Below are 27,608 nucleotides of genomic sequence, written 5' to 3'. Positions count from 1 at the left end.
TGACTTTCCTGTCATAGTACCTATTGAATTAATTGGATTTATTCTAGTAATATTAGTCTGGTCATATAATAATGATAAAATATACATATTGTGACTTTATTCCCGTACCATTTTGACTATTTTGTTGGAACAGTATATATTTTGAATATTACAACATCGTGTTCTACTGTAGAAAAAAAGCTTTATTCCCATAATATTGCTATTTTGTAGTAATATTAAGTCAGTGGAATGGGTCTGCCTTTTGCCCTCCTGCTTTTTGTCCTCTCCAAAAGATAGCACAGTAAAATTATGGCATTTTCTTGTACTATAAACTACAAACATTTCCATGAACATTTCAAATGGGTCTGCCTTTTGCTTACTTCTGGTCCAACGTCGTATCGTTGCAGGGTGCTAGCATCCAGTTGTATAACGTAATCGTATGACTTCTTGCCCCCTCCAAAAAAAGAAAAGACAGTAAAATAAATTTTTTTGTAGTCATATTATAACTAGAAAAAATTCCATGTACATTTTGGATGGGGCTGCCTTTTGCTTACCTGTGGCCCAGCATCGTATACTTGTGCTTTGCTTGCAGGCCCATAACTACAACCTTCCTGTAATATTATGACCCATTTTGCCCAAAAGCAAAAAACTCAGAGAAGAAGATTTGTCATAGAGAAATAGATCTCAAATTTATTAATAATAACATTCATCGTCATCATCAAAACTCATTAAGACAAGAAATTATAAAACACTATTTACACCTTTCATTTGGGGATTTCTCTTTAAGCGCACTGTCGGGAATGAAGGACAACCTTTTTTTGTTTTTTGAAAGCTCAGCATTCCCACTGTTCCCGGACGACAACAAAAACAACAAGAAAAAAAACAGAAGATAGTCGCCAACAAACGATCATCATCAACTCTGTTGCTTGTTGGTTTACTTTCTGAGGTACAAAAACATCGCAGGCACTCGTAACAAAAACCCAGAAAAACCCGGTTTGATTTCATTGAAAGCAAATTTACAGAGAGACAGTGAAGGCAACACAATGATGATTACTTAAAAAAAGAAAAGAACATTTTGAAATGGTGATGAAATCGTTGAGGGTATTTTTTTTATTGCAACATAAAAACTTTGGCATATTTGTGGCTTTTTTTGGGTGTAAAGAGGAATACTGCTTTCCTGATTGTTAATAAAGTGCTTCCTTTAATAACCACAAAAGAGGCTATTTTCATATTCCCAGCGGCGAAAATGCAGTTCATGTAGTAAATCTGTGCAGTACTCCGAGTGCGCATGTGTGGTAATTTTAGTGTCCTGTTGAAGCACAAATCTATGACAAATTATTGGAGCAATATTGAAAAAAATATCAGATTTTGAGAATAAAGTCGGAAAGACTTTTTCCCCTCAAATGTATGACTTTATTCTCGAAATCTCAGATTATAGCAAAAAGTGTTTTGGAATTTGGAATTTATTTTTTTTTTTTCTCGGAAATTTGACTTTCTTCTTGTAAATGTGCAAATTTACAATTTTGTCTTGTAAACTTTTTTCTCATAAATTCACGATGTCATTCTCAAAATCTCAGATTCTTATATAAAAAGTAATATTTTTACAACTTTATTTTCTAAATATCAGATTATTATATAAAAGGTTGCGCATGAAGTTGTAAATTGACAAGAAAAAAGTTGTACATTTATGACAAAAAAGCCGTAAATTTATGAGAAAAACTTTGTACATTCACAACAAATATAGTATTATATTTATGGCAAAAAATACCTATATAAGCCCCCCCTTTCTTGGGCAAAAGTATTAAAATTATGTTGTTATTTTTGACACAAAAGTCATAATTTTATGAGAATGAAGTTGGAAACGTGCAAAAATAAGGTCATAAAGTTACAAGAAGAAAGTTTTACATTTATGAGAATAAAGTCAAATTGACGAGAAAAAAAATTGTACATTTGGGAGAATATAATCATACATTTTAAAGAATAAAGTCATAACATCATACAACTTTTTTTCTTTATTCTTGAAAATGTACAACGGCTTTTGTCAAAATATGAGATAATTTCAATGCTTTGTCGTAACCATTTAACAGACTGAATAAAACCGTACATTTTCAAGAATGAAGTCATAAATTTCCTAGCATAAATTCATAAATTTACGAGAAATTTACGACAATAAAATCTTACATTTTCAAGAATGAAGTCGTAAATTTCCTAGCATATATTCATATGTTTATGAGAAATTTACGACAATAAAATCCTAGATTTTCAAGACTAAAGTCGCAAATTGACGTAACATTGCCTTGAGAGATTCCAGGTTTGCCACGTGAGACCTACATTGCTTAAACATTCCAAATAAAACGATAACGTCCTACGACTCTTTGGCAAAGATGTATATACTGGCAAACAGTGCTGTGCCAAAGTCACAAAAGTAGTTTTGTGTACGTAGTTGCTTGCTTGCTAGCAGGCTACTTCCTGGTTCACAGACGGACGGGCGGCATCATTACGATTCCATGGGGGCGGGGGGTCATAGAAAACCCGGTTATGACTGTAAATAGAGTTTTTACCATCATTAGAGGCCCCTGACATAAAACCTGTTTACAACCTTCTAATTCTGCTTTTTTAACATAATCAGAACCCTCCAGAGGTGAACTAACACTCCCATAGTCTTCCTTGGCCTCTTTTGTTTTTGCGATAATATTAAACGATATGAGCGGTACAGTTATCTCTCGTTTATGGTGGTTGATTGGTTCCAGGCCATGAGAGGTGAACTTTAATCAATACATGGAATATTTTTGTAGTCACGGCATAGAAAACCTGTTTACGGTCTTTTTAAAACATTATTAGAGCCGTGAAGACATGAAATAACAACCCTATAGTCACCATTACTCCTTTTACTCCTTAATAGTACATATAGTCAGAGAAAATAAGACAGACCGGACTCGTACTCCAGCAGGTCCTTGTTATTTTATATGGACAGCATCCATTTAAACTCCTGCTGGTGTGCGTCACAGTAAATGTGTTCCTTCAGGGACCTGAGTGACGAGTCCGGTGCCTGTCTCACCGAGTGGCCAATGTAGAATACTACAGTCTCAATTAGAATGCTTCTTCTGCCCCGTATTGTAGTTCATTTAGGTGGTTAACTTAGTCCATTATGTGCTTTAAAATGGCCAGGAATAAGTACAATCAGCTTTAGTATGCATTTAAACAAAATAAATAAAAGACGGTAAACTGCGATAGAGCGAGGGCTGACTGTATATTCCATTTGTCCATTTGACGCCAAAGGGAAGGAGAAAAACGGCCAATACGTGGTGGAACACCAAAACCTGGACACCACACTGGGCGCTGCTGTTTTGGTTAGCAACAGAGTGCAAATGGTCTCAGCAGTTCATGTCTAAATGACAGCTTTGGGAGACATGCTAGCATACATGTTAGACCGATGTCCTCGATGTTCCATCATTCTTTGACAAATAGTCAATGACTTGTGAGCATCCTAATAACTGGAGACTTGCTAGATGGCGGCCATGTCTTTTTTGACCAATCTTGCTCAAATTTACAGTGGGTGTTTTGAGCTGCGTGAACGGTGTTTAGGGTGCCACCATGTGGCGTACCAGGATGGGGGGGGGGGACCACAATGTCTCCACCTGAGGACTTTTGCACAGTACTGCATATTCATAGATACTACTGCAATTGTTAATGTACGGTTCATTCAGTCCCTTTGCCACAACAAAGTGATGCTGGAGTCGGCATTAAAATAATAAAACGAGTCATGAAAGAAGTCATTCACAGTAAACTGAAGTGGCGCACCGCTACAACCCTAAAGAATACCACAATGCCCTGTGAGCAGACGTCCAAACAACAAAAAAAAACAATACAGCAGCAGCCTTCTTCTGTCGTCAGTGTTTCACCAAAGGAAGCTATTATTATCATCGTTATTCACATGAATATATTTTTTTAGGAATTACAGTTGAAAGCAAAGAAAGAAAGAACAATCTAGTAGTTGACATCATGTTGGTTTTTGGGTTCCGTTCAGACGCTACGGTCAAACCAAAAAACTGGAGTGTCTGCACTTGTCTCACATTTCAACCACCAAAAAGGCCCAAAAAATGAACCTTATATCGCCCTCACTTGTAGACGACCAGGGCCACACCCGAAGGAGAAGAAAAGAACAGAATGTGGCAATACTGCAAGAATAAACGCCACATTTCACCACAACAAAGGCACTATTTTGATTATAGAATGCGAACCTAAAATCGCAGAGGCGGGGAAAAGTTGGTCCAAGTCCAAATATGAGGAAAATAAACATGGTGCAACTTCACGGAATTAGGCCAAAAGTTGCCATTTTACAAGAATAAAGTAGAAACATTGCAGAAATCGAAATCACAATAAGATGCTCATACGACAAGGAATTACGCTAAAATATTATGGAAACACGTCCCATTGTCATGACGACAAATCAAACGTAATCCACGCCACAATATTGCCAGAATAAATCGTGCAAATAAATGCCAAATATGGACAATAGTCGCAATTTTAAACATCACAGCGGGGGCAAAGTGAGTGAGTGTGTGCCGCACTGTGGCCAAGTAGTTGGCGATCCTGTCCAAAGCGGTCCTTTTCAGTGGTGTTATTATAGAATAAATGTCAAATGTTGCGACATGGAAAGGCAACGCAAGGAGCTATTAACTGTATGACGTTGAAACATTGCAGGAAAAAAGTCATCATTATTCACATTGTGAATAATGTTTGTGTCACATTGTGACATTTTCATCTTAATATTACGTCTTTGCTCTTGGAAAACCTTCAGTAGGTATTTGGTATTGCAATGTTACCACTAAAATCTTTTCTTTTGTAATCCACCCTAGTGTGGCCCCGTAATCGTCGCAGGAAATAAATAAAGTTTGCGATCCGTTAAAGCGAAGTTTCCCTATTTTGGTTCCTAGCCAAACGCTACATTCATCATCGTACTGATTGTCGCCAACAATAAATCTTGACGCAATATCCCATTCTTTTGATTGAAAGAATCGTGGTCGTGTGGATGGGGGGGTGAAGAGGGGGCGGAGTCTCCCTGAGTCTCGTCGTTTGGGAAAGTGAAGAGCCGGCATGACGTGCAAGAGGGGGAGTTTCTGAGGGGGGCGGGAAGGGGAGGACCTTCGTGGTCCAATCAGAAAAGGGGAACCAACACTAAAACGAAGGCGGGCTTTGTGCACTTTGGCATGTCACACATACGCACACAAACAGACTCCTCCCCTTCCCGACAAACATCCAATCATAGTGCATGCGTGCAAACGTGCGCGGGTCAGGGTGGGGTGGCGGCCGCGGGTGGTGGGGTGGTGGGAGGCACCCTACACGTTGTTGTCCAGCGGGCCGTGGTGGTTGACGCCATGCGGAGAGTTCTGCTCGTTGAGCAGCAGCAGCAGCGTGGTCTCGTCTGGCCCGTTCTCTGTGGGGGCGGGGTCCGAGCCCAAGTCGGCGAGGGTGTTGTTGGAGGGCATGGTCAGCGCCACGCGGGCCAGCTGGTGGACGCTCTCGGGTGACTGCGGCGTGCTGTCCAGGCGGGACGCCATCAGGCCGTTCTGGTACTGCGAGCGTGTGATCTGAAGACGTGACATGTCAGCGTTACCTCCGCCAAGGCTCATCTTTGGACTAGCCGACAACATTTCTAGTTCTAGTTCTATTTCATACAGAGCAGTGATTCCGCTGGAAAAGTGCTGTTTTTGAAGACTTCATGCATATGCACTAGTCAAAGCACTCTATTTTTTGACAACCTACTGCAGAAAAAAAACACTTGTCAAAGTTCTTCTATATGACAACAGCACTCTGCTGTTTTTGAGGACTTACTGGAAAAAATGCAAGTCAAAGATCCTCTACATGACAGTAACACTGCTGTTTTTGTTTTTAAGGACCTCCATAAAACAAACAACATCAAAGATTCAACCCTGCAGTTTTTGTGGACCTACTGGAAAAAACGCTAGCCAAAGATCTTCTATATGACAGAAGCACTCGCTGTTTTTAAAGACCTACTAAAAAACACGAGTCAAAATGCTCTACATGACAGAAGTGCTGTGCAAGTTTTGAGGACCAACTGACAAAAACAGCAGCCAAAGATATTTTATATAATAGGAGCACTCTGCTGTTTTTGAGGACTTACTGGAAAAAATGCAAGTAAAAGATCCTCTACATGACAGTAACACTGCTGTTTTTGTTTTTAAGGACCTACAAAAAACAAACAAAATCAAAGATTCAACCCTGCAGTTTTTGTGGACCTACTGGAAAAAACACTAGCCAAAGATCTTCTAAATGACAGAAGCACTCGCTGTTTTTAAGGACCTACTAAAAAACACGAGTCAAAATGGTCTACATGACAGAAGTGCAGTGCAGGTTTTGAGGACCAACTGACAAAAACAGCAGCCAAAGATATTCTATATAATAGGAGCACTCTGCTGTTTTTGAGGACCTACTGGAAAAAATGCAAGTCAAATATCCTCTACATGACAGTAACACTGCTGTTATTGTTTTTAAGGACCTCCAAAAAACAAACAAAATCAAAGATTCAACCCTGCAGTTTTTGTGGAGATACTAGAAAAAACACGACCAAAGATCTTCTATATCACAGAAGCACTTGCTGTTTTTAAGGACCTACTAAAAAACAGCAGCCAAAGGTAGTCTATATAACAGGAGCACCCTGCTGTTTTTGAGACCCCACCATATGATAAGAGTCTCTGCTGTTTTTAAGGACCTACTGCAAAAGACAGCAGTCCCAGTCCCGGCTTTGACGTACCTTGACGTACTGCAGGTCGGTGAGGGCACGCACGTAGAAGTCGGGCGTGTACTGCTGCGAGGGAAGGCTGCAGTTGAGTTGACTGTTGCTGCCGCCCACCGACAGCGACTCGGTGCGGTCGGCGCCACTCAGCGAGGACGTGCGGTTCAGGCCGCTGATGTGGGACGGTGAGCGGAACTCTGCAGGCGTGCACGCACAAAACAACACAAAGGGTAGAGGTCACATGGGGGGGAAGGGGTGGGGCTGGGTCGGGGTTTGGCTTCATATGTGACGAATAAAGACGAGGGGTTGAGAGGTCACGTGATGTGGACGTACGACAACAAGTCAGACAAGTCGTGCTGCTCCTTTCATACAAGTAGCAGTGAAGCAATGGCTGTGAGATGTGACTCAGCGTCAACATATTTACATTACAACAAACATTTACTCAGAGAAATACATATCACTGCCGCCTGATGTGGTCTGTGGCCCTGTGGGCCCTATTTGTTTTAATCCTGCCCCCATGCAAAAAACCTCAATGAAGGCACACCTTTCAACACACAAAACCTTTATTTTAAAATACACTTTAATTTATTTTTAAATATATAAATATTATTATTAAAAATATTTCAAAAATAAATGTACAATAAATAAAAAATGTTTGTATATTATGAAATAAAATATTTATTAAATAAAGGTCAATCAAGTTCATTCATTCATTCATTTTCTACCACTTATCCTCACGAGGGTCGCGTAGGTGCTGGAGCCTATCCCAGCTGTCTTGGGGCGAGAGGCGGGGTCCACCCTGGACTGGTGGCCAGCCAATCACAGGGCACATATAGACAAACAACCATTCACACTCACATTCATACCTATGGGCAATTTGGAGTGGCCAATTAACCTAGCATGTTTTTGGAATGGGGGAGGAAACCGGAGAAAACCCACGCATGCACGGGGAGAACATGCAAACTCCACACAGAGATGAACGAGGGTGCAATTGAACTCGGGCCTGCTAGCTGTGAGGCCTGCGTGTTAACCACTCGATCACCATGAAGGCTGGTCATAATATTTAATTTCAATAAAAACATGTAAAACAATACAAGAACATTTTGATGTTGAAATGATATCAAAAGTGATAAAGTTTGCGGTTATTGACAATGATATTTACAGTAGATATTTACATAGACTGGAATACTGCTGTTGAAAATATGGCAAACTCAAATCAGTCAAAAAGCCGACATGTTGCACTTCAGCTGTCAAAAATGCAACAAAAATTTCCACCAGACTTTTCTTTTCTCTGTTACACAATTAGTAAGAAACATTTCTTCACACTTACGCCTGGAGGCCAAGAAGACTTGGGTTCTTTTTCACCTCCATGACTAACTAACCGTCCAACTCCTGTTTTTTTGGCTTCTGTAACCATAAGCATGCTGATGATGCATCCCAAGAAGCACTCACACTCACATGCTCACCAACACACTCCACACGCAGGCTGTTGTGTTATTACCAGTCAGCGTGAGTCTTCCAGCAGGGGGCTTCAGTGAGTCATAGGAAACGGTTTTACCTGGACACGTCAACTTGAAGGTTAGCCAACTCAAACCAGCCGTCTACATTTACAGTTAGTGGTTAGACTTGTCGGATGGATGTTGAATTCAACCTTTTAGCATCCAGTGGGGAACTTTTCAACTTTGTTTCTTTAAGCTGGAAAAAAGATGTCTGGAATCAAGTTGACCGACCGAGATGGAATCCTAGTTTCAGCGTTTCTGGCATGTAAAATCCATATGCTAAGATGTTAATTATACATCCCTGCTTTGTCATATAGATGAAAAAGTGGATTATTAGTTTCCACTTTGCTACATTTCTCACCCTTTTTTGAATTGCACAAATATTTCAACTTTGGTACATTTTCATTCTGTAATATTCAGCGGCTATGCTAACCTAGCATGATGCTGGTGTTGAACTGTGGGCATAATGTTGGCACTGTAGCTCACACAGCTCGCGAGTTAGAGTGTGTATGTCAAAAGTGGACGCTTCTTAAAGACACACGCTCTGTCTGAGACAAACACTTAAGCTACAGACACCGGAAACAGCGTGTTACAGGTGGAACTACTAAAAGCACTTTTGTGTCTAGCATCAGAGTCAGGCAAAATTGGTAAAAAAAAAAATACATTTGTTCAATTCCTGCTTGAACACTGTGATGAAAAGTTTCCTACTGGATGCAGACTTGCAACCACCAGGTCAACCTGACACGTTTTCAGCGAGTTAGCATGCTAAAAGCTACCATGAGTGAAATGATGAGGTTTGAGAATGGCGATGATTATTCTAATTCATGTTGTTGCTACATCATGAAATCAGGAAGGTGAACGTTAGCGTGGATCATTCAGACAATGTGGAGGGAACATGAAAAGAAAAAGAACATGTGAATTTGCCGCCATTACGAACCTCGCGCTAGCCAGCGTTTTATCCTTGGTGGCTAACATGACGAGGTGTCTAGGGGGTGGAGCGGTACACAGACACAATAAATCCTATTCCGAATTCTTGTACCAATAAACCTGGATTAAGCTCCCGCGTAGTCACTACGCCATCCCCTTCGACAACGTCTTTACCGGGGATGAGTGTGTGATGTGCAATTCTCTCTTGGAACACTAGGGATGCTAAAATCAACTGAGTGAGCAACTGTGGTGCTCGTCAACTGTTTATTAGCTTCTTAGCTTCCTCAGTAGCGAGCAAACACAGAAACAAGTGAGTGGAGCGGGGACTTTTATTGCAAATGCCGATCCGACATCTGAGGATCAGCATTTGCAATTTGGCAAAGGCATTTGTGAAGGTGTAGGCGTGTACAGTACAAGACATCATATGCAGTATACATGTTGAAATCAAACTAAATACTGAGATTACTAAGATTTATAAAGCCGACCAATCATAGCCTTTATGGACAGAGTCGCCACGCAGGAATGGTTTGCAAGAGAAGGAGCAAAGCCGGCGTGGCGGGAGCCTAATCCAGGCGTCACACCCCGTAGACACATCTGACATTATGTTTGCTAATCTTAATAACGCAGGGTTTCCCAAACTCTGCTCAAGTCAAGACCCCAACTTCACCATCACGAGGTACAGCGTACACATCAAGGCGGAATTTATGACAACAAACACGAATCAACCAGACTGGAGCACACGGCCTGCTGGAGGATGGATAAAATACCCGCCAAGGCAGTTTGGCAAACCCTGCTTGGATGTTAACGCCTTCGCCTGTGATGATTGTGTGAGCTCTCTGAACTACAATCAGCATCCAGGACCAGCTACCCCCCCCCTCTCTCTCTCCCCGGTGTTATTAAAAGACCCAGACATGCCGGAGTTTACCTGGCAACTGAGAGAACAGAGAAAACCTCTTAAAGGAGACGAGGCGAGGACGGGGTGCAGCCACTGAGAGGAGAGAGTGTAAAAAGGTGACCCCCGTGGAACAGGAAGGGCTCGAGTGGGGCGGGGGGACACAAGGTGAGCACATGCAACACAACACTTTAAGGGGAAGGACATTTGTCCTTATGGGGACACCTCGTGAATATACGCTAAATGATTGTATGTTCAGCATCTCATACTTTGCACCTGAAGACCCTGTAAGGAGCGAGGGAAGAAAAGAAGGTAGAAAAGAAGAAGAGTGCTTTTCACTCATAACACAGTAATACTCTCATCACACTGCACCATCTGGTCAAATGAGTACAGTAATCCCTCATTTATCACGGTTAATAGCTGCAAGACCCACAGATTAAATATAATATAAAAGTTACGGCATAGACAACCTGATTTTTATGTTTTTTATGTTTTTATTTATATGTTTTTTAACATTATTCGAGCCCTCATGGCATGAAATAGCACCCCTATGGTCACCTTTTCATTAGTATTAGCCAATATTGTAGATATAATCAGAGGAAATATGAAAGATATGTGGAAATTAATTGTTACATCATCTGTCAGTAACAAGACAAAAGCTCAGTCTATGCCATCCACAATCCTACGCTGAGGCTGGAATTTCCCAAAAGCACAAGAACCTCAGAGAGCGCAGACCACCACAGAGTGCCATAGCCCCCCCCCATTGTGATTTACAGCAGAAATATTAGTCCTACATTAATTGTATCTGCATATTTAGATGTGCATAATAACATACCATTAGAAATTGGATTCATAATATCACTATCAGCTCAGTAGTTATTCTGCATTTTCCGTCATGTTGCAGGTTTTGCAGGTTCATTTGTTGTCTTCCTATGATGAAAATTCCAAAAGGTCCCCTGTCTTCATATTCTGGATCATACTTTCAGGAATTATTCCATTATCAGGATCAGATTTTGAAATTTTGTAGAACTTTTGTAGATTGAATCATGCAGAACTTTTCAAGTTATTTTGAACACAAACAAACAGACAAATGCTGGGCAAATATCTGTTTTTATAGTGGATCCGTGATGTAGTTAGAATATTGTATTCTCGTGTTAAACCATGCCAACGTTTCAGATAATGAGGTTTGCGCATTTGGAAGTGAGCCCTGAAAGAAGTTCGGGATGGTTCTAAACGCTACATCTCAGAGATTTTTTTTCTAACGAGCCGAGCTGAGCGTGACCAATCATAGTGGAGTAGGCGTGCCCGGAGGTGGGCCGTGGGTGGGATGAATTCAAACAGACGTTTTGGATATCAAAGAAGTATCAGGTATGAAGTATCAGATTGTGGAAAGGAGAGGAGGAATCGGGGCGAGAGGAGGACTCACCCAGCATGGGAGCGCTCAGCGACATGACGCCGTAGTAGGAGAAGGGGCCCGTCTCAAACTTCATGTTCTCGTTGCCGGCCTCCACCTCCACTCGACCCTGATGGAGACACCAGGAAGACAAATGATGTATTTCTTCATGCAATATCTATTATATTACAAATACTATATACATACATTATTTTATACATTTTTATTAACCTAGTTAAAATATTACGTTTATTAAATTATAATGTGGGCCGAGTGGTTAGGGCGCAGACCACACAGCTCGGGTTCGATTCCACCCTCTGCCATTCTGTGTGGAGTTTGCATGTTCTCCCCATGCATGCGTGGGTTTTCTCCAGGTACTCCGGTTTCCTCCCCCATTCCAAAAACATGCTAGGTTAATTGGCTACTCCAAATTGTCCATAGGTATGAATGTGAGTGTGAATGGTTGTTTGTCTATATGTGCCCTGTGATTGGCTGGCGACCAGTCCAGGTTGTACCCCGCCTCTCGCCTGAAGACAGCTGGGCTCCAGCACCCAGCAACCCTCGTGAGGATAAGCTGTAGAAAATGAATGAATGAATTACTGTTTTTTTTTAAATAAAATGTTCATTTTAAAAAAATCACTTAAAATGACAAATATTGAACAAATAGTTAATACACTGTATTATGACGTTTAATTGATAACTCCTTTTTAGCATCATTTTTTATATCCAATAAATAACATTTTTATATATTTGTTTAAAAAGCTGCCTTGCAATGTTTTGTAGTTACATTATTCGGGCAGCAGGGGGCAGTGCAGTGCAACCAGAAGAATAACATTTTCTTCCCTGGGAGATTTCTAAATGCTGCAATAGATGTGTGGGTTGGGTGAGGTCAGGGGGCTGTGGATGGGTGGGTGGGGGTTTTGTTGCAGGTGGTGAAGGTTTTAAGGAGGCCTCTGTGTTGTTTGTCTGTACAGTCGGCCCGAATGGGCCCGCTGGAATGTGTGAACTGCAGCAACAACAACACAGGACGGTTAATCCTCCTTGCCCGCATCCCTCCGCTCACAACAGGTGGCAAAATACGGCAAAGCCGCCGCACATGCTAGCGGAATAATTAAGACGGGGGCCTAAAAAAGAAGCGCAGGCTTTAGTGAGACAATTAGCGTTGGGCCGTTACTAGAAAGGACAGAAACGTCACCTTGTCCACTCCAATCCTGTAGGTGGTGGTAATGAGCACTGTAAAGTGCTTACAAAACTATTTTATTTTATTTTTATTAAGGCCTTCTTGGCCCCAAAGCAAATGTATTGTAACAGCAAAAAGTATATGTATAAATAAACCGTCAAAAAATATATATGAAAAAATAACAGCTCAATTAAAATGACTAAAATAAAATGTATACTTTTCACTACTGGAAAAATGCACACAAACACACATTGATTGTATCAGCAGTGTCATGTGTATTTCCCACACGTATGAACGACTCCCACACCTCACATCACTGGAGGTGTCCAAAAGGTTGTCTCGATTGCCGTGTTGTGTTCAAGCCTCTTCCTGTTTCCCAAAATGCACACTTGCACATGCACACCCCTCAACTCAGCAAACTTAACTAACTCAGCAAACTAACACAATACAGATGAATAAGTGTTCATTCAAGACCAGTGACTGCCGCCCCCAGCCCCTAAATCTGTTCCCCGGGAGGGGCCGCAGCTGTGTAGGACCTCGTATGCCCTCTCCACTTATACTTAATGGTGTGTTTTCTTCTATGCTGATGCTGAAGACTTTTATTTTACCTCCACTTCAAATACAGCGGAACTAATATGGGAAGTTAAACAGTATACTGTATAGTTCTATCTTGCACCTGATTACTGTAGGGCCACATGTTCCGGTTTCAAATGAAGGCATCATATGCGAACCAACAATAGCCAGGGCTTTTGAAGTGAAATATGAAAAAAAAGAGCATAAAATGAGAAATCATATCATATCGGTTGTTCTGGTGTGCAAGTGAGATGTCAACAAGGTTTATTATATTATATATATATGTCAGTGGTTTATGTCTCATTATTGATGATTTTTAACTGTAATGCATTTATTTTTTAAATTACATTTAAATGAAAAATATTTGATAAGAAAATGTAGTAATGCATGGTATTATTATTGCTTTATTTTATAGTATACATATAATATAATAATATGATTATATAATATAATTGTATGATATGATTATAATATAATTTATGGCTACAATAATAACAGGCTACTGTTAGTGCAATAATCCACAACAGCTAAAACTCAACTCGACACATCCTGTCCTCCACACATCAGTCCGCCCTCCACTAAGGTCCCCTAGGGAACACAATTACTGTTTCTTACTCTTATAGCGTCTATTACATTGGGTAATACGAGAATAAAGCCGCCATTGCAAATACACTGATGAGACAATAGCCACCTCTGTCCAGAAAAGACAACAAGGAACTGCTAATGTGTGAGCTCATGTTATGTTAAGGGTGTTATTTCATGTCTAGAGAGCTCTAATAAGGTTAAAACTGTACTAGAAAGACCAGAAAATGATTTTTTCTTTTGCCGTAATTACAAAGTATTCAATTTATTATTATTCAATTCTTATTTTGCCAAAATTGACTAAAGAAGAAACGACTGTAGTCGTGTTTAACACATCAAAACAGCCGCCAACAGCGCTTACCTGCAGGATGAGGATGAAGTAGTCCACCGGCTTGCCCCTTTGGTAGATGTAGTGATGTGGCGAGCGCTTTTCGTTCTCGTTGAACTTGATCTCCTGGATCACGTCAGGATGGCGGAGGATTCGCAGCAGGACTTTGTCGGAGATCTGTGTCGGGTTGAAGAGGGTCACCTCTACAAAAGAATCGAAAGAGAAAAAAATATATAACGTATTAAGGCACTGATTCACTTTTGTTTTCAAATACTTCTTCCTGAAAAACATTCATGGTCTTGTCATGCACCCTATCCTTCTCCAGGAAAAGGTCTCATACTTTGTTGTAGAAGTCTGATCACCGTCTGGTGAGCTTGGCTATATAAGTCATAATGATGAAAATAGACCCAAAAGCATAAAAATATCTTGTGTGCATTTGACTTGAAAGGAGAGAAGTGACAAGCACCTTTCAGCTCCCCCATCCGTCAGGATGAAGCGAGTACTACAAGTGCCTCCTGTATGACATTTCTGCAGAGTTTATTGTCCATTTAGAGTCATTATAAGTCATTTTAAGAAAGACACTGTGCTATTGGCGACACACTGACAAAAACAGATCAGTGCACTGAGCGTGCTCAGACGGTAGGCAGGGCTTGCACACAAAGAGTTAGCGGCAGCCTCATCTTAGGTGTCTGCACTGTATTTCATTAGGAAACGACTGGACTCATAGAGAAAATACATTTATAAAGCACTTCAATGGACAAATATTCATATTTATTTTTTGTTAACATTAGTCAAGCCTCACCTGCCTCCCCTGACTATTACTATGATACCATATTGACCCAAATATAAAATAAACTTGATAGATTAGAAATAAATAAACAGTGGTACCTCAGTTAGTGCATTTTTCTGTTAACAACCTACATTCGTTAGATTTACATTATTTTCTATGTGAACATTTGCTTTGGTTAGAGCCCGTTTTGGTTTGAGTCAGACCTTCGGGAGTGGATTAACAATGTTAACCAAGGCACTAATGTAAATCATATTCTGCTTTATTGATCATAATTATCTTAAAACCCAGAGCTAGCATGTTTAAGGGTGCGTCCACACTGCTATTTTGGTCACGGGACCAAAGGCTGTGCAGTGGAAAAACCCCATAAGCATAGCATAAGGCACAGACATGTTTGGGCAGCCTTTGTACCGTATTATGGTGACCAACTCTTTCAAACCATGATGCCGCATTCTGTGTTGAATACACAAAAATGCACATCGCAAACATAAAAAACCTATATTATATTCATACAAACCATAACCTCCTAAACATGTGACCGTTGCCACACATAATGACTAACTTATCTAAAGTAAACACGGCTCAAGGCAGCAGAACAACGGGCAATAGGGCAGGGCTACGAGTGCCTGGGACCACACCCATGCTGCCAACAAAGAACCTGTCCGCCCTTCAAACACAACTGTGTGCTTGTGTGTGTACGTGTGAGACCAGCCAAGGAATCCATCACCTTTACAAGGCAAACACGCGTCTTTCATTTGGGTTTACTTATTAAATCACAGGCTCGGCCAGTGGTGCCGCTTTTCAACTTTTCTGCTCCCCCCAGCCCTTGTCTGGTGCTTCTTTTGTTGCTGTTTTAAAAGGTACGATACCGAGCCAAGAGAGTAACACAACAAATTGTGGAATAAATAGAAAACGGCATCAGCCAGGCGTGCCCAGACGTGCTTTGATGCCAGGACGGAGAACGCTGCGTCACATGCTCAGACAGGCAGACTGACATGTTCATCCGAAATAGATTTTGCAGGTCAATATACTTGGTTATTACTCGGTGGGGCGCAGACCTCTGTCAAGGCTTGACAATCCAAATTTGGGTCGGCACATACGGTACTCCAGTATATCGGCCATTGTTACATCACAGTACACCCCAGTTTAACAGGAAGACATGCTTGCTCCATCCCACACCTTTTCCCAGTGTCTTGGCAATGTACTGATAGTTTGTTCCTGTTTAACATGTTACCATTTTCTAACAGGATGACAAAACTAGAGCACAGAGTACTAAACAAAAGATAAAAAGATTGGAAAAAAATAATTGAAATAATTTCAATTTTCATCAATAATTAAGTAATCAAATACATTTTGAAAATACAAAAAACGTAAATATATATAAGCCAGTTGAAAAATTGCCGCATTTTGGGTCACCACTCGTCATTGATGGGTGACGGTAAAACATGTTCTTTCAGTATTAGCAATATGGCGTGGAATATAGTAATACACGTGTATACTGCATCACCCACCTGTAGCCAGGAAGCGATGGGCGGCCAGCAGCAGCTGAGGGGAGACCTTGACTTTGGATTCGCTCTCGTGCTTGAAGGCCGAGAAGTCCCTCTTGTTCTTGTTGGGGGCCACCTTCTTCCTCGTGCGGTTGTCAGCTGAGCAGCGGAGACGGTGATGGACAAATGTCAGCGCCTTTGCAACGCTGACCATTGCTACACGTGCACAGTCTGAAGAGGAATGAGGATAAAACGCTCACTGTATTGGTCCGATTCATCCAGAATCTCTGATTTGATGATCTCCTCGATCACGTCCTCCAGGGTGACCAAGCCCAGCACCTCGTAGAAAGGATCCCCCTCGCCCTCGTTGTTCACCTTCTGCACGATGGCCAGGTGGGACTTCCCTAAGTCGGAAAAAAAACACACAAATGCGATGAACTGAATACTGCACCTCTGTGTCTGTAGGCAACCTCCTGATGTAGTTGTTTTTATCAAGGTGGCAGTAGCTGCGGTTCATTCAACAGCTTTGCCTACCTCTGCATGCGGTTGAAAATGTTACTCAGCTGTTGGTGTCATGTGTGCGACTCCTTACCGCTATTACAACATTGGTTCGGTTGCTGCTGTCTTGCAAAGTAAATAAATGACATACTAAATCTGGTCAAAGAACGTTTGGTTCTCCTTTCCACTTTCTCATGCACTCCAAATCATTACTAATGTTACCAATGAATGTGTCATACACACTGTAAATAATACGTTAGACCAAAACGGAACGGAACTCAGACCACCCGTATTGGACCGGATTGTGGTACGACCAGGTGATCAAACCCGCAACCTTCCAAGGTTCTGAGCGCCTGGTGGCTGAGGTGTGTGTTGTTTGACTGCATTGAATTGCGGCCATTAAAACAAGATGTATTATTCATGTGAGAACTTTGAAGTGGTAAATTGCTTGGGTTGTCGTTCCTGTAAAACACAGCCCAGACATGGACGATGCGGCGTATCGATGGCGGTCTCCCACGTGCCGGTCTGACAATAAGCTATCAGGGCTTTCGCCACACAGACGGTTAATGTGTACACTCTGTCCTTCCATACAGCCGGGGCGGGTTCAGACTTTGACCACCTAGGATACAGGGCTAGGACACAAACGTGTACATTAAACACACACATGCTGTATATCCTGCTCATGCCCTCCACAGATTGAATCTGAAATTGAATCTGAATTATTAATAACCAGTACTCCCGGCAAGTCTGCCACTCAAATCATTAGGCACACCTGCACAACATAATGAGATGGCATACACAAGCCGGTGTCCCTCGCTGCAACTTTATTCATAACAAAAGGTCAAAGGAGAAATGGAATCGTACTTACAGGATAAATGCACCGAAGTCGCAGTTCTAAACCCTGGTGTGCATCAAACAAGCGTACCGAGACCCACCATAGCAAGTCCTAATTAGGATTTTTAAACATTTCTAAAAGAAAGTTGAAATCGTTGAAAAAAGCAAAATTATATATTTTTATGAGAGTAAAAATGAGGTTGTGGGGAAGTTAGAATATTATGGATATAAACAATTGTGATTTTAAAAATGATGGAAAAAAGTTGAAACAGCTGTAATTTTATGAGAATAAAGTCAAAATATGTGAGATGTGAACAAAGTCACTCTTAAGAAAACAAACTTGTAATATGAGAAATAAAATCATGTCAATTTAGTAGCATAGAGTTGAAACATTAAAAAGAGACATATTTTGTAGTTGAGAACCAAACAAAACAAAATAAAGTCATAATGTTGTACAATTAGGTTGATGGAAAAGTTATATTAATTATATAATGTGTAATATGAGGAAAAATCATAATCAGCCATTTTAGCAACATACATTCTCTACATTGCTTAATCCTCATTAGGGTCATGGTGGAATGCTGGAGCCTACCCCAGCTCTTCAGTTGAAATATTATATATATAATAAAATATTATATGACTCACACAGCCCATGTGAGCGACGCCTAGAGGAAGCCCAAAATGCTGGCAGGGATTTTGCACAACGAGCTAGCACTGCTCGGCAAACTGCATCGGAGCAAAATCACAGGTGAAGTTTGCGTCGTGTCACGTTTTAGAACGAACAATTTTGTGCATTGAAGAACTTGGAGAAGGTCAGATGAAGGTTTCACCTGAAAGCCAATGATTCCAAACGTTTTGTAAGTAATGTCTGTATATTCAAAAAGAATAATTCTTGACATAAATGGGGGCCTTAATCCCGAGCCAAGTGACGTTGAAGAGATTCCATCAGAGGTCACATTGATGACGACGGGTCTAAGTCAACATGGAAGGAACGCTATTCATTAGTCACAGCGGACCACTGTAGCAACCAAAATAGAGACATTGTGTCATGGAAAAGGCACTCTGTGTGTGTGTGTGTCTTCCCCCTGTGGTGTTCAGTCAATATTTCAGAGGAAGTGGGACACTGGGGGGACAAACTCACCCAAAGTTACCAGAGAGTCACTTGAGCTTCTAGTGTCTAAGTCTGAGTCGCGTCAGCTGAGTCCACAAATAAAAGCCAAAGTCACCCTGCTGCTGCTGCTCCCGATGCGCCGGCTCACTTTCTGGCAAGAAGTGACTGAGCGTCAAAACACCAGACGAGGCGTCGCACGCAGCTGTTCCTCACACAGCTGGCAATGTCACCCGACATGACAGCGAGGGTTCGGGGGTCAGCTGGCGGCGGGCTGATACGCGGGGCGTTTATTTGGGAGAGTCGGGGCTGAGGTGACAGCGGGTGTCGAGGGCTCGTCACATATGCCGGACTATTTGAAGCTTTGAGCGAAGCGCCGGGCAGTGCTTTGAACAAAAGTGACTTTGATCGCTTTCTGCCTTTTCCAGGAAAATAAAAATAAAACTTGTGGCAAAAAGGAACAGGCTCCAAATTCCAGACTCAGATCACAACCACACCAAATTTCATCAATATCAATTCGCACTTCCAAAAGAAAAGATGTGGCTCCAAATTCCGGATCTGGATCATCAATCACTCGTGTCCAAAGCTATCAATCCAATACCGATCCATCATATCAAAGTTCATAACAAACTCAATTCACCGACAAATTTTGGAGTTTGAAATCCAATTTGACCCTGAAAATCCAAATGAAAATTGTTGTCCACCAACTTCTTGCTGATAAAAAACATTTAAGGTGCGTGGAAGTAACATGTGGAAACCTGTTAATAAATGAAAGTATTTAATGTGTAGTTAAAGATGTAATGATAGCAACTATGCTAATGTTGGCAAAAGATTCGATCCACGCACTTGGCCATAAAACCAAACAGGAAATGTGAAGCAGCACGTTGAGGCGACAGGTTACGTGGAAGTACGACCACCCTACTTGAGATTGACATTAGCAGCAATGAATGATGGTGAGGCAGTAGGCAAGGCGACCTTGCCATCTGGTTCTGTGCCCTCTGGCTCTCCCGTCACCAGAAAGCCAGCCGACCTGTTTGTTGACACGGAAAACACCGGGCGACAAAGCAACCGGGGCAGGGCGATGAGTCCGTATGGGAAGGGCGACATTCCTTCCCCATACGGACTCACATACCAGGCACACACACACACACAGGCATCACTGACCACAAGCTCCTACCAAGCGGGGGGACGACGCCACAAAATAAGTGCACACAAAGAATAGCTGCGCGTGACGAGCCGACCTCTTCCAACTTGTTTTTCCAGCTTTAGCGGGACCTTTGTGAGTGTGACTAATCCCACACATTAGCTTAGCAGCACCACCGAGAGTCGTTTTTAAAACTTGAGTCCGCGTCAAATGATGAGAAATGCCTCTGCAAACCAAACCACAAAGACTAGAATCAAATAAATCACTGCCACCCTGGGCTGCAAATTCATTTCCTGATCTGTTGACTTTGTCTTGTCTTATTGGCGACCTTCATCAAACCTCATGCTACTGTTTTTCTTTAAACATCAAATTGAAAAAAAATACATTAATTCATTCATTTTCTACTGCTTATCCTCACAAGGGTCGTGGGCGGGGTGCACCCTGGACTAGACACCAGCCAATCACAGGGCACATACAGACAAACAACCATTCACTCTCACATTCATACCTATGGACACCAATGAAGCTAACATGTTTTCGGAATGGGGGAGGAGAAAACCCGGAGAAAACCGCACGCATGCACGGGGAGAACATGCAAACTCCACACAGAGATGGCCAAAAATTAAGCCCAAAATTAACATTATGATGTTATTTTTAATAATAATTATTATTATTATTACTACTACTACTAGCCTTATCTTATTTATAGTATTTACACAACAGGCCAGGTGTTGACAGTGTTCAATAACAGTAGGCCTTCTTTTCATAGTTTCTCAACATAGCAGGCGTGCTGCGGGTTTTGACTTTGTGAATTACTTTGGACTCTTTCAATTATGGAAGGTGGCGAGGAGCAATCACACATTTGCGTGTTCGTCCCTGTTCCTATCCACCTCCCCAACCCTGTAAACTTGGGGCAGGGGTGTCCATATACAGCCTGAGGGCTGTTTACATCTGTAGCTTTTTTTCCCCCATTGGCCCTCAGCATATTGTAAAAATAAAATCTATCTCTGCGTCTGCGACTAATGCAGATTAATGATTTATGGCCTTTTACTCGGAAGTGACTAGGCTGACATAAAGACAAACACTTGGCAGCCACCGAGTTTAGCATATCAACATGTTGAGTCCTCGAAAGGCACAACAACAAAAAGGCATCAAACGTGGCTGGCGACGGCAGGCTGGCAGACACGCCCACTTTCCAAAAGCAGGAGTTGAGTTACAGGTGTGGCCTGACGTGATGTCATCTCTCTAGGGTTGGATAATCTTTGACTTTCAAAAAAGACTCTGGTGATGGGTGGCTGATACCCCAAACTGTCAAAGCTTAGTACCGTTGATACCATGAAGGATGCTGATACTTTACCAAAGCAACAGGGATGGGAAATACATCATTCACTACAAAAAGGCGTTGAGTGGGCTGGCGGGGGCGGGGGCGGGGGCGGGGTACAAAGGTCAGAGCGGTCAAGGTGTTGAGGAAAAGCGATAGAAAATGAATGAATGAATGAATGAACTAAGCTAGTTGGGATGCAATTGGTTGCTAGGTTTGTTGATTTATCATGCAAAGATATCAGATGATCAAAAAATAGTAGGTTTATGTAATGTAATATCATTTATGTAAAGCACAGCGGCAGTGTTTTATCAGCTGGGTCTACTTGGTTATGGCAGTCAACAAACATGCAGGAGACAAAAATAGTGGCGGAGGAACAAAGCAAAAGACCACACAATCTCACACACACACTTGTCTTTGTCGCTACATGGGCAGGGGGTGAAATGCAAAGGATCATAAAATAAAGTCCAGCACCTGAGGGGGAGATCATGTGACAGTCAGCACTGCAGCCATGAGGCCTCCATTGTGTGTTTTTACAAATGACACCCGCTGACTTCCAAGACCTTTAATAACAAACAGGCTGCTACTGCTGGGCCTGTTTCATATTTCATGACCCATTATGACAGATTTTAATTTATGTCAACTTTGTAGAGGATCTTTGACCAGCGTTTTTGTAGTAGGCCCTTAAAAACAGCACAGAGCTCCTGTCATATAGACAATCTTTGACTTGCCACTAATAGTGAATAGTGAAGGGACAATTCTGGCCCCCAGAATAATATAGAATAATGAAGTTGACAATTCCTGCTTTGGTCACTGAGCATGATCATTATGAGTTGAGAGGTTGAAGTTGTCGGCCATTGAGATTCGGAGGTTTCATGACATTTTGTCTGTTGCTTCAGTTTGCTGCATCTCCAGCTGCGGCCTACTGCGAGCGTCATGAACATTTCATGGCATCTAATGAGGTGTCGTCATGCCAAAAAGGTCAGCACCCTGGGAGAGACCCTTCCTCGTAATACAGCACACCAGCAAAAACCTTTTGTGTTGCACGCCGTCGCCACGGTAACCGATGGCGAGCAGCAAGGGAGTGGAACTCGAGACGCAAGCAGGGAGTCGGGGGGACGAGAGGTGAGGCCTGTCAATCACGCAGCGGGCGTCACCTTAAACCTCCAACAACAAGGGAATGGAAAAACACCCAGTTCCCAAAACCCAGCAAAGCTAAGGAACCGACAGCGCTAGAGTAGTCAGTGTTCAGCTTGTATGGCAGTGTCTATGTAATATCCACTGAAAACGAGTCAACAGTCCAGCATGGTGGTGCTAGCATTCGGGTCTGGGTGCTGCATGACTGCTGCCGGCACTGGGGGAACCATGAATGGAGCTGATGGATGCCACACGCCTTACACCCCTCCACCTTCCTTCTGCTTGAGGATACCACGTGGGTGCTCAATTGGCTTCAAGTCTGGAGGAGACCTCGCCATCACGCTCAGCTTCCACAGTAAGGTTCTCGATCACCTTGGAGGTGTGTTTGAGCTCCTTTCCATGTTAGAAAACTGCCATGAAGTGAGAAAATCAGGCCCTGCTTCACATGGTCACAGTACATGCTTTCCCCTCGATGAACCGAGGCTCCCCCAGTGCCTGCAGCACTCATGCGCTCTACCACCACAATGCTTGACTGTATTATCACAATTATGACACTATTATCTTGCCACTCCCTGTGTTGCCGCGTATTTAGACAATAATGGTTGTCTGCTTACTACTGCCCAGGCTGTACACGGACTACTCTAATGTACAGTGCATCCGGAAAGTATTCACAGCGCTTCACTTTTTCTACATTTTGTCATGTTACAGCCTCATTCCAAACTGAATTAAATTAATCTCTTACCTCAAAATTCTACACAAAATACTCCATTATGACAATGTGAAAAAAGTTTTTTTTGACATGTTTTGAATTTATTAAAAATAGAAAACAAAAAAATTACATTTACATAAGTATTCACAGCCTTTGCCATGAAGCTCAAAATTGAGCTCAGGTGCATCTTTTTTCCACTGATCATCCTTGAGATCTTTCTACAGCTTAATTGGAGTCCACCTGCAGTAAATTCAGTTGATTGGACATGATTTGGAAATATAATAACTGTCTATATAAGGTCCCACAGTTGACTGTGCATGTCAGAGCACAAACACCAAGCATGAAGTCAAAAGAACTGTCTGTAGACCTGCGAGACAGGATTGTCTTGAGGCACAAATCTGGGGAAGGATACAGAAAAATTTCTGCTGCTTTGAAGGTCCCAATGAGCACAGTGGCCTCCATTATTCGTAAATGGAAGACGTTTGGAACCACCAGGACTCTTCCTAGAGCTGGCCGGTCTTCTAAACTGAGCGATCGGGTAAGAAGGGCCTTAGTCAGGGAGGTGACCAAGGCCCCGATGGTCACTCTGTCAGAGCTCCAGTGTTCCTCTGTGGAGAGAGGAGAGCCTTCCAGAAGGACAACCATCTCTGCAGCAATCCACCAATCAGGCCTGTATGGTAGAGTGGCCAGACGAAAGCCACTCCTTAGTAAAAGGAACATGGCAGCCCGTCTGGAATTTGCCAAAAAGCACCTGAATGACTCTCAGACCATGAGAAACAAAATTCTCTGGTCTGATGAGACAAAGATTGAACTCTTTGGTGTGAATGCCAGGCGCCATGTTTGGAGGAAACCAGGCACTGCTCATCACCAGGCCAATACCATCCCTACAGTGAAGCATGGTGGTGGCAGCATCATGCTGTGGGGATGTTTTTCAGCAGCAGGAACTGGCAGACTAGTCAGGATAGAAGGAAAGTGAATGCAGCAATATATAGAGATATCCTGGATGAAAACCTGCTCCAGAGCGCTCTTGACCTCAGTAGACTGGTCATGTACCTTGACCATATAGACAGTAGACATTAGCATACAGCCAAGATCTCAAAAGATTGGCTTCAGAACCACTCCGTGAATGTCCTGGAGTGGCCCAGCCAGAGTCCAGACTTGAATCCGATCGAACATCTCTGGAGAGATCTGAAAATGGCTGTGCACAGACGTCTCCCATCCAACCTGATGGAGCTTGAGACTTATTGCAAAGAAGAATGGGCAAAACTGCCTAAAGATAGGTGTGCTAAACTTGTGGGATCATATTCAAAAAGACTTGAGGCTGTAATTGCTGCCAAAGGTGGATCAACAAAGTATTAAGCAAAGGCTGTGAATACTTATGTAAATGTGATTTTTTTGTTTTCTATTTTTAATAAATTCAAAACATGTCAAAAAAAACCTTTTTTCACATTGTCATAATGGAGTATTTTGCGTAGAATTTTGAGGTAAGAGATTAATTTAATTCAGTTTGGAATGAGGCTGTAACATGACAAAATGTAGAAAAAGTGAAGCGCTCTGAATACTTTCCGGATGCACTGTACATCCAGGTTTACCAGGTAAGCTAAATGTTTGCTGAATGTGGGATACTGCTTGAGCTTCTCTTACTCATAATAAAAACATGGGTATCAAATCATGACTGAAGCTGTGTGTGACTGAATGTCTGTTGGCCCGGCGCCACCTTGCACAAATCCCCACCGCCGCCAACAGCCACCGCTGCGACACACGACAGGAAGGGACTACATGGACAGACTCCTATGACACACGTGCACGCAAGGAAGCCTGCGACATTTGAAGTGAGAGGTGACGAAAGCTCACCCAGCAAGGCTGTATATGTGTGCACGCTTTGACCTCGAGACAAGGAAGTGCATGTGGGTGTGTGTGTGTGTGTGTAGGGCACGTGGCAGAAGTGAAAAAAGGAAGTGTTATGACAACGACACCAACATGACTTTTTAGCAAACGGGCCTGATTTTCTTTGTGGTCTCACAAACTGAGCAATTTGTTGGTGTCTTTAAAATCAAAACAATAACAAAGATATTTGAAATTGCATATTGTTTGAAAAATGAGTAGCGTGTGGCCATTTACATCTCCAAACAGTAGCGCTCACAAAAAACAAACCCTGGAGACTGCTGTTTTACGTTTTGTTGAAAGTGAACACTAAATGAGCAAAAATGACATTTATGGTTCATGGCGCTCAGCCTCATTTCTGTAAGTGACGTAATGAGGATAATAACAAAAGCAGAGTAAACAAACGTTTATCGGTCGTATGTTTTTCATCAAACTCGTGGTCATGCCAAAATGTTGTGTTGCTGCTGGATGTTCATAGCACCCGAGTGATACTGGAAGCTGTGACTTACCCCCGACCTTGTCATGTGAGCTCAGCTCTGGTCGTATTTCAGTAATGAGGAGTTGCTGGGCCATTGTGTTGCATCCATGAATGTAAACAATGTGGAACACATACACATACAATATCTGGTAAACTTCGTCTCGTATCCCGCCATGTTTGCTTACCCGAGCGATAGTACTCCGGGGCCGTCACTTCCGGAAATGAAGCTGAACAGCCAGAGCTAGCTCATCATGCGTGGGTGGCGCCATGAACGATAAACCTTAATTTCTATTATTTACAATGAACAATGAACTTCGTTGCCTTTGTGAAGCCGGTGCTTCTCACCCGGTTGTGTACCTAATGAGGTGGCCGGTAAACATCTGAGAGGTCAAAGTTCACAACAAGACAACAAGATGTGTTTGCCACCAACCTTTCTTGAACTCCTCCAGCATGGAGTCCAGCTTGGTGTCGTGGAAGACAAAGTGCACCGGGTGGTTGTAGAACTTGGTGATGGTCTTCAGCGTGGTGCAGTCGTCCGGGTCGACGAAGGCCAGGTCCTTAACAAAAAGGATGTCCACGATGTTGGTGCGTTCGCCCTCATACACGGGGATCCTGGTGTAGCCGCTCTCCATGATCTCGGACATGGTGTTGAAGTCCAGCACAGCGTCGCTGTGGATCATGAAGCAGTTGCTGAGCGCCGTCATCACGTCCTCCACAGTCTTGGTCCGGAGCTCCAGGGCGCCCTGGATCATGTTGAGCTCCTCCTTCACCAGGTCGTTGTAGGGCTCCGTGACCTTTAGCATCTCCACCAGCTTCTCCCGGTTGTACACGGTGCCGATCTCCTGACCCAGGACGCAGTCCAGGATCTTACTGATGGGCCAGGAGAGCGGGAAGGTGAGGAGCATGAAGAGCTTGGTGACCAGGATGGTGTTGGCGCCCACGGCCAGGCCGTGCCGAGAGCACAGCGCCTGGGGCACGATCTCTCCAAAGATGACGATGCCCACGGTGGAGGCAATCACGGCGCCCACCCCGGACTTGGTGAGGTCATCCAAGAGGATGGTGAGGGTGGTGTTGACCAGGACGTTGCCCAGCAGCAGTGAGCACAGCAGGTAGTTGCCCTTCCGACGGATGGGCTCTATCTTGCGAGCGTACTTCTTCTCCTTCTCTGTGCCGCAGCTCTGTACAATGCGCAGTTCCATGGGGTCCAGCGCCATGAGACCCAGGTTGAGCCCGCTGAACATGCCGGACAGCACCAGCAGGAAGGAGATGAGAATGACCTGCAGCCAGATGGGCAGTAAGGACTTCTTCACCTCCACCACTCGTACTCGGCCGTCCTGGTCGTCCAGTAGGGACCAGGTCTCCAGCGGGCCAAGAGGGTCACGGACGCACAGAGCGAACACCTTGACCACCTCACTTTTGCGGAGCTGCTTGACGGCGACGTTAAGCAACCCGCTGGTGTTGTGATTACTCACGCTCATGGAGCCCTTCACGACCAGGTCTTTGGTGTCCTCGTGACAAGTCCGGTTCGGCACCACGACGGCGCCATAGTCGTCGTCCTCCTGGTAACCGGAGTAAAGTTCCGTGAACCTGATGAGCGCCGAGCTGTTGGGGAACAAGTGGAGCCCATAGAACCTGAAGAGGATGTCGCTGCCCTCGGTCACCTGGATAATCCCCCGTTGGGTCGTCTCGGCCGGCGTGTCGCTCCTCTCCAGCCTCATGCCGAGTATCCGCGTTGCTGCCCGCGGCTCCGTGAGCGCCGGCTGGGCCCTTCCGCTCGCCATAAGGCAGCAAAAGAGCAGTAAAGTTCTCATGAAGCCGCGTCCACTCCACTCCGTCGCCATGTTTGTTTCGCTCTCTGTCATCGAAAGGAACTGACGTCACCTCACGCTCGCGCACTAACCCGCCCCTTTCATTTACATATTCCTGACACGGCCAATTGGCTGTTGAGACGTCACATGACAATCCTGCCCCCTTAAAGTTGTTTTCAAATCGAACCTGAGTGGTGCCTTCAGGGACGCGGTGTTCCGGAAATTGCAATACTTTGTAACTTTACGAGAATTGGATTAGCAAAAACAATTCCATTATACACAAACGTATAAGGCTTATTTAAG

The 27,608-nt window shown here is 43.2% G+C and overlaps 1 protein-coding gene across 4 annotated transcripts; it reads right to left on the bottom strand.

Annotated features, from left to right (window-relative positions):
* Window positions 1-642: 642 nt before the first annotated feature.
* Window positions 643-27,373, bottom strand: cnnm4b (cyclin and CBS domain divalent metal cation transport mediator 4b). 4 transcript variants are annotated; one of them, XM_078789542.1, is made up of 9 exons: window positions 25,928-27,373; window positions 16,645-16,788; window positions 16,409-16,543; window positions 14,144-14,313; window positions 11,481-11,577; window positions 10,088-10,150; window positions 8,238-8,294; window positions 6,755-6,933; window positions 643-5,570 (listed from the first exon to the last, which is right to left on the bottom strand). In XM_078789542.1, the coding sequence occupies exons 1-9, from the start codon at window positions 27,357-27,359 to the stop codon at window positions 5,319-5,321; spliced, it is 2,529 nt and encodes an 842-aa protein (XP_078645668.1). In that variant the 5' UTR covers window positions 27,360-27,373; the 3' UTR covers window positions 643-5,318. The 4 variants fall into 4 exon arrangements, with proteins under 4 accessions (XP_078645668.1, XP_078645667.1, XP_057927852.2 ...); XM_078789541.1 differs by lacking the exon at window positions 8,238-8,294 and having other exon boundaries at window positions 10,088-10,339; XM_058071869.2 differs by lacking the exon at window positions 8,238-8,294.
* Window positions 27,374-27,608: the final 235 nt, after the last annotated feature.

This window comes from Doryrhamphus excisus, linkage group LG3, assembly GCF_037039965.1.
Source record: "Doryrhamphus excisus strain RoL-2023G ecotype Guam linkage group LG3, RoL_Dexc_Guam_v1.1, whole genome shotgun sequence".
Lineage (NCBI taxonomy): Eukaryota > Metazoa > Chordata > Actinopteri > Syngnathiformes > Syngnathidae > Doryrhamphus > Doryrhamphus excisus.
The sequence above is the reverse complement of the archived record's forward strand: the minus strand, read 5'-3'. Positions and strand labels throughout refer to the sequence as shown.

Excerpts from the sequence above, each read along its gene's own strand:
- cnnm4b (XM_078789541.1), bottom strand. The coding sequence starts at position 27,359 with ATGACAGAGAGCGAAACAAACATGGCGACGGAGTGGAGTGGACGCGGC. Across the intron at positions 11,578-14,143 it reads ACTTCATCCTCATCCTGCAG|GGTCGAGTGGAGGTGGAGGC; the intron begins GTAAGCGCTGTT and ends TGTCTCCATCAG. Across the intron at positions 10,340-11,480 it reads GCTGAGCGCTCCCATGCTGG|GGTCTTCAGGTGCAAAGTAT; the intron begins GTGAGTCCTCCT and ends CGCTCCTTACAG.